The sequence below is a fragment of the Podarcis pityusensis genome (genome assembly GCF_964106645.2).
Source record: "Podarcis pityusensis genome assembly, chromosome: 1".
NCBI lineage: Eukaryota > Metazoa > Chordata > Lepidosauria > Squamata > Lacertidae > Podarcis > Podarcis pityusensis.
The window spans coordinates 7,039,421-7,046,557 of record NC_138028.1 but is presented as its reverse complement, the minus strand read 5'-3'; the positions used below and the strand labels follow the sequence as shown (position 1 = coordinate 7,046,557).

The following is a 7,137-nucleotide window of genomic DNA, read 5'->3' as shown; positions in this document are numbered from 1 at the left end:
AACAGCTGGAGACCCACGTTTGGGAAACACGGTGATAGATGATTCAGCAGTTCTCAACCTGTGGGTCCCCAGATGTTGTTGGACTACAACTCCCATCATCCCTGAGCTCTGGCCTTGCTAGCTAGGGGTGATGGGAGTTGTAATCCAACAACATCTGGGGACCCACAGGTTGAGAAATAGATGATAGATAGATAGATGATAGAAAAGATGATAGATAATCCATCTGTATGACAAATAAGGAACATGGTGCCATGGACGCAGAGGGATGGTGGGAGGAACCAGCTGGGGAAGCCCCAAGGTAAGAAGGTTCAGATCCTGGGCAGTGGTGGTGGGACAACGATGAGTGGTCAGAGGCAGAAGAAAGGAACTACAACAACAGCACCAGAACTGCGCACCAGGCGCAATTGGGAGCTTCATTTGCGCGTTCTCAGTAGCAAAGTGAGGCTTCCCCCAGCGTGGTACGCGGGAAGGAGGTGCAAAGAAGGAGGTCTGCCCTCGATGCGGCGATCTGGGGCCTCAAGGAACCCCTCCAGGAACTACACGCCTCCGCAAAGTCTCCCCATCTTAGCGACCCCGTTTCCCCGCAATCTGCCGGGTCCTCTCGTGCCTGCAGTACCGCTGCCCGCCGTCGGGGGAGCGCGTCGCCGCAACCAGGCCAGGCAAGCGGAGAGCGCTCCGGCGTGGGCGCAACCACCGCGCAGGGGGTGCAGGAAGCTTCCCTCCTCCGCGCCCTCGGGGAATGGAACAGGCCGGCGTTGGCCGCGCCCACAACCCGGAAGCTAGCGGGCGAGCGGGCGGCGAGACGGGCTGGGCCTGCGCATGCGCGGCTCCGATCCATGGGGCCGCTGAGTGGGGCCGGCGCGGTGGGCGCGGGGGTGGCGGCCTTGTACGTGGCGGCCCTGCCCCTCTCCGTGCCCGGGGGAGACTCTGGTAACGTACCCGTCCCCCTCCTCCTACCCCCATGATGCACCGCGGGGCGAGGGGCGGGACCCTCTCGGCAAAATCTGCATATATTTGCATATTCTTATTTATGTTAATATGGAGCCTCCTTGGTTTGTGCGGGTTGTTTTCCCCCCCTTTCTCCTTCTCCCTCTATTTATTATGTATTACATATTTTATCATATATTTATTGGTTTCATAAAATTTATGCATCTCAACTTTGGAACTCCCTGCCTATTGAAGGCGCCAGCTAAAAATATTCCTCTTCAGACAAGCCTTGCTTACCCAGGTTCTTAGGAAGCGGAGGTGACCTTAATCTGTTTCAGTACTTTAGGTTTAAAAATAGGTTTAAAAGTAGGGTTGTGATTTTCCCCACCCCACACTCAGTTATTGCTGCTTTACCTTTTAGTAACCCCCCCATTTTTAAATAAAAAAAAGCAGCGTATAAATTGTTTGCAATAAAAATGTGAAAATTGTAGATGGGGGGAAATACGCACCTCAGAGTGGTTTTACAAAAATATAAAGCAATAAAAGTATCACAAAAAACCCAACAAATTAAATTCAATTAAAACATAGAAAGTTAAAACTGCAATAGAATAGACTAAAAACTCATATACCTGGCATCGCTTAAGTGGAGCTTTGCTTTTGCTGGGCAATGGTGGATGCTCTCTCTTTCTATATATAATTGCATGGTTATTATTATTGTTTTTAAAAGAAGAAACTTTTGGGTTATTTCTTGCAACGGTCCCTTCCCATTCTACAATTCTATGATTCCGAGGTTCAAAAGAGCAACGATGGCACTGTTGCTCAAGCATTGGATATGGACTGGAGTTGACCCTGCCAGTTCAAAAACCCACCAAAAACATTTTTTTGAAAAATATTTTTACCTCGCCCTCCCCAGCCAAGACTGGGCTCAGGGGAACTAACACCAGATATAAAACAATTGATTTAAATACAACTTAAAAAACAAGATTAAAATACAACATTAAAATGCACCCTCATTTCAGCAGAAACTCAAAAGCTTTTTGGGGGGTGAAAACTATCCAGACTGGTCCTACATGGGCCAGAAAAATCCAGGGAAGTCCCCAAGTAGGAGTTCTCAGAGATGCATTTTAAATAAAAGGACACATTCTACTCATGTAAAAACACACTGATTCCCGGACTGTCCGCGGGCAGGATTGAGAAGGCGATTGGGCCAGATTTGGCCCCCGGGCCTTAGTTTGCCTACCCATGGCATGGATCATAGAATCATAGAATCCTAGAGTTGGAAGAGACCACAAGGGCCATCGAGTCCAACCCCCTGCCAAGCAGGAAACACCATCAGAGCACTCCTGACATATGGTTGTCAAGCCTCTGCTTAAAGACCTCCAAAGAAGGAGACTCCACCACACTCCTTGGCAACCAATTCCACTGTCGAACAGCTCTTACTGTCAGGAAGTTCTTCCTAATGTTTAGGTGGAATCTTCTTTCTTGTAGTTTGGATCCATTGCTCTGTGTCCGCTTCTCTGGAGCAGCAGAAAACAACCTTTCTCCCTCCTCTATGTGACATCCTTTTATATAATTGAACATGGCTATCATATCACCCCTTAACCTCCTCTTCTCCAGGCTAAACATGCCCAGCTCCCTTAACCATTCCTCATAAGGCATCGTTTCCAGGCCTTGGACCATTTTGGTTGCCCTCCTCTGGACACGTTCCAGTTTGTCAGTGTCCTTCTTGAACTGTGGTGCCCAGAACTGGACACAGTACTCCAGGTGAGGTCTGACCAGAGCAGAATACAGTGGCACTATTACTTCCCTTGATCTAGATGCTATACTCCTATTGATGCAGCCCAGAATTGCATTGGCTTTTTTAGCTGCCGCGTCACACTGTTGGCTCATGTCAAGTTTGTGGTCAACCAAGACTCCTAGATCCTTTTCACATGTACTGCTCTCAAGCCAGGTGTCCCCCATCTTGTATTTGTGCCTCTCATTTTTTTTGCCCAAGTGCAATACTTTACATTTCTCCCTGTTAAAATTCATCTGGTTTGTTTTGGCCCAGTTCTCTAATCTGTCAAGGTCGTTTTGAAGTGTGATCCTGTCCTCTGGGGTGTTAGCCACCCCTCCCAGTTTGGTGTCATCTGCAAATTTGATCAGGATGCCCTTGAGTCCATCATCCAAGTCGTTGATAAAGATGTTGAATAAGACCAGGCCCAAGACAGAACCCTGTGGCACCCCACTAGTCACTCTTCTCCAGGATGAAGAGGAACCATTGATGAGCACCCTTTGGGTTCGGTCAGTCAGCCAGTTACAAATCCACTGAGTGGTAGCATAGTCAAGACCACATTTTACCAGCTTCTTTACAAGAATATCATGGGGCACCTTGTCAAATGCCTTGCTGAAATCAAGGTAGGCTACATCCACTGCGTTCCCTTCATCTACCAGGCTTGTAATTCTGTAAAAAAACGAGATCAGGTTAGTCTGACATGACTTATTTTAAGGTCTAAGGATGATTAGACCTTTAGGGAGGAAAGAGCTTTCCACGATTCCTAGCCATGATGACTATGCTCTGCCTTCACTGCTGGAGACAGCAATGCTTCTTGAATACCAGTCGCTGGAAACCACAGGAGGGGAGAGGGCTCCTGTGTTCAAATCCTGCTTTCGGTGGTCGGCCACTGTAAGCCTGCTGGAGTAGATGGGCCACTGGCCTGATTCAGCAGGTTCTTTCTTACGCCTTTATGGCTGCTTCTCATTGGGCTGTTGGGGGAGTTCCTCGCGAAGGTATTTTGTGCTTCTGTACAAACGCGGGTGGCGCTGTGGTCTAAACCACAGAGCCTAGGACTTGCCGATCAGAAGGTCGGCGGTTCGAATCCCCGCGACGGGGTGAGCTCCCGTTGTTTGGTCCCAGCTCCTGCCAGCCTAGCAGTTCAAAAGCACGTCAAAGCTTGCCATTTGGCCTTCGTTGGTCAGGGCCCATGGTGCTCACACTTAGGGACTCCCTGTGGGTGTTATGAAGCTAGGCTAAGCTAGCTTGGCAGCTGAAGGAAATCTGTTCTGAAAGACAGTTCAGTGTGCACCATCCCTGGGAGCCAAAGATGCCCATCCGGCCTCAGGCTAAGGAGTAAAAACCACATGGAGAAACACAGGGAGCTGCCTCATAGCAAGCTAGACTCTTAGTAGGTCTAGCTCAATATAGTCTACATTGACAGACTGCCATTGACACCGGCAGTGGGTTTCCAGGACAGGGGTCTTCCCCATCCCTTCCTGGGCATGTTGGGGATTGAACCCGTGACCTTCTGCATGCAGAGCAGGTGCTCTGTCACTAAGCTCTATCACCAGATCCCTAGGGATCTTCTGCTACCACTCTCAGGACTCATCTTCACTTCTGCTTGTCCATTCTTTGTAGGCACAGATGAGAGCGGTTTTCTGTTTGCCCCACTGTTTCCCCTGGGAAAACTCATTCTTTAGTGCTGAATCGGAGCAAACGTCTATCTGTGGAAAACCTGGTTGATGTTTGTGCCAATTCAGCGGATTGGGTTTTCTGGGGGTGGGGAAGCAGTGGGACAATCAGAAGTCTGCATGAGCCCTTGGTGTTTGCCCCTGCAGCCTCTTATCCCTCACCAGGCCCACTTCAATGTAACAGGATGACATCCTCTTATATGGAGGAGCTCTGTGGGTTAAACCACAGAGCCTAGGACTTGCCCATCAGATTCGCGGATCCCCGCGATGGGGTGAGCTCCCGTTGCTCGGTCCCTGCTCCTGCCAACCTAGCAGTTCGAAAGCACGTCAAAGTGCAAGTAGATAAATAGGTAACACTCCAGCAGAAAGGTAAACAGCGTTTCCGTGCGCTGCTCTGGTTCTCCAGAAGCGGCTTAGTCATGCTGGCCACATGACCCGGAAGCTGTCTGCGGACAAACGCCGGCTCCCTTGGCCTATAGAGCGAGATGAGCACGCAACCCCAGAGTCATCCGTGACTAGACCTAATGGTCAGGGGTCCCTTTACCTTTACCTTAAATCTGACCTTGGGATTCAACTAAGCCGTCTGATACCCACTCCTTTGCAGCAATACTGATCTTGCATGCCATGGGATGGGAGAAGTGGGTCTTGGAGAGGCGCTCTCTGTTTTGTGCATTCTGCACATCACTGTGGCATTGCCAAGTATGGATTTCCTGGAAAAGTTTGAATCAGATTCTCTCTCTCCCCCGCCCCCCGTACATCAGAAATTTTTCAGTTTGCACCAGGAAAATTTCCCGCTGCATCGGAGAGTGGTAATAGTTTAGCATGTTTGCTTCGCTCATGCTTACTAAACAAAGACATTTTGAAACTGCTCAGATTGACTAATGCTATATTTGCAAGTGCCAGCCATTCATCTGTCAGGGTCGTTACTGGGACTGTGCAAACGTCAGTCTCCCTTAGCAGAACTTTGCTCCTCCCTGGTCCTTTCCACTGCCATGCCGTGCTAAGATAAACCAAGGTTTGTCTCAGAGTGTCATCCGAACCAGGATTTATGGTTTGGCTCTCTCCTCCCTAACCAGATAACAAGCTTATAGGTTCAGTGGTGCTTACTGTCTTTATAGGACTGCAGTTTAGGCTGCTGAGATACTTTAGCGTTACGTTGCTGTTGCAGAGTGTGGATTCCACAAATACCAAAAATATAATTTGCAATTGTTTTTCTCAGTTCAGTCCCACCCTGAAAATGCAGTTGCACTCTACAGTAGCAACGTTTTGTGATTTGCATGTACAGTACAACCAAGATGGAGCGGTATTTTAAGCAAATTGTCCCCCAAGTATAGAAATTTATGATAGACTGTATGACAAACGAACAGTCTCTCAGGTAGTCTTGCCTGGAATATATTGGGAAGCCAATAGGATCAGAAAGTAGTCCTAGGAGATTGTTGCTCGGCCCCATGGCGTTTGAGTTGTGGGGTCCTGAAAATAAGTCCATTCTGCCCCCTATGCTGTTCAACATCTATAGGAACCCCTTGGGAGCTGTCCTTTGGGGATTTGGAGCATGGCATCATCTGTATGCTGTGGACAAGCAGCTGTTATCTCTCCATTCCTTCTGAATCAGGAGAGGCTGTGAAGGTGTTTGACCAGTCCCTGGAAGCAGTGGGGAGCTGTGGGTGGCTGATTCCTGGAAATAAAGTATTAGGTGTGTTCTGGGAGGGGCTGCACAGATCCAGTATTCCTGGATTCTAGATTGTGCACCAGACACTCTCTTATCTCGCCAGAGTAGTTCATGCTCTGGTTATCTCCCGCTTGGACTACTGCAATGAGCTCTATGTGGGGCTACCTTTGAAGGTAACCCGGAAACTACAACTAATCCAGAATGCGGCAGCTAGACTGGTGACTGGGAGTGGCCGCTGAGATCACATAACACCGGTCCTGAAAGACCTATTTTGGCTCCCAGTACGTTTCCAAGCACAATTCAAGGTGTTGGTGCTGACCTTTAAAGCCCTAAATGGCCTTGGCCCAGTATACCTGAAGGAGCATCTCCACCCCCATCGTTCTGCCCGGACACTGAGGTCCAGCTCCGAGGGCCTTCTGGCGGTTCTTTCCCTGCGAGAAGTGAGGTTACAGGGAACCAGGCAGAGGGCCTTCTTGGTAGTGGCACCTGCCCTGTGGAACGCCCTCCCACCAGATGTCAAGCAAATACTGTAAACAACTATCTGACTTTTAGAAGATATCTGAAGGCAGCCCTCTTTTAGGAAGTTTGTAATGTTTGATGCTTTATTGTATTTTTAGTATTTTGTTGGAAGCCGCCCAGAGTGACTGGGGAAACCCAGCCAGATGGGTGGGAGATTAATAATAATAATAATAATAATAATATATTTGTTTGATTGTTTGTTTGTTTATTTATTTATTATTATTTGGTGTCTGTGGCCAGGAGTATTTGTGCCCAGCTTAGGCCGGTTTGCCAGCTGTGGATGCCCCGGGACTGGGATAGCGTGACCTCAGTTGCCCATGCCGTAGTGACCTCCCACCTAGACTACTGCAGTGTGCTCTTTATGGGGCTGCCCTTGAAGCTGGTCCAGACGCTGCAGCTCTGCACTGGCTACCAGTGAGCTGCTGAGCCCAAGGTGTCAGTGCTAGAGTAAAAAGCCCTAAATAGTGAGAGACCCAAGTACCTAAAATAGCAACTTTCCCAGTAACAACCATCTTGGGCCCTACAGTTGGCCAGGGGAGACCCAGTGGTGGTGCTGCCTCCTGGTGCTGCCCAGT

At 49.0% G+C, this 7,137-nt stretch overlaps 1 protein-coding gene across 1 annotated transcript in view; it reads left to right on the top strand.

Annotated features, from left to right (window-relative positions):
- The first annotated feature begins 799 nt into the window (after nucleotides 1-799).
- Nucleotides 800-7,137, top strand: part of TMEM260 (transmembrane protein 260) — a 69,250-nt gene continuing 62,912 nt past the window's right edge. Inside the window, exon 1 of the mRNA XM_080974563.1 lies at nucleotides 800-930. Within this exon, the coding sequence (XP_080830689.1) occupies nucleotides 837-930 (94 nt within the window). The 5' untranslated portion in view covers nucleotides 800-836. The remainder of the gene's footprint in view (nucleotides 931-7,137) is intronic.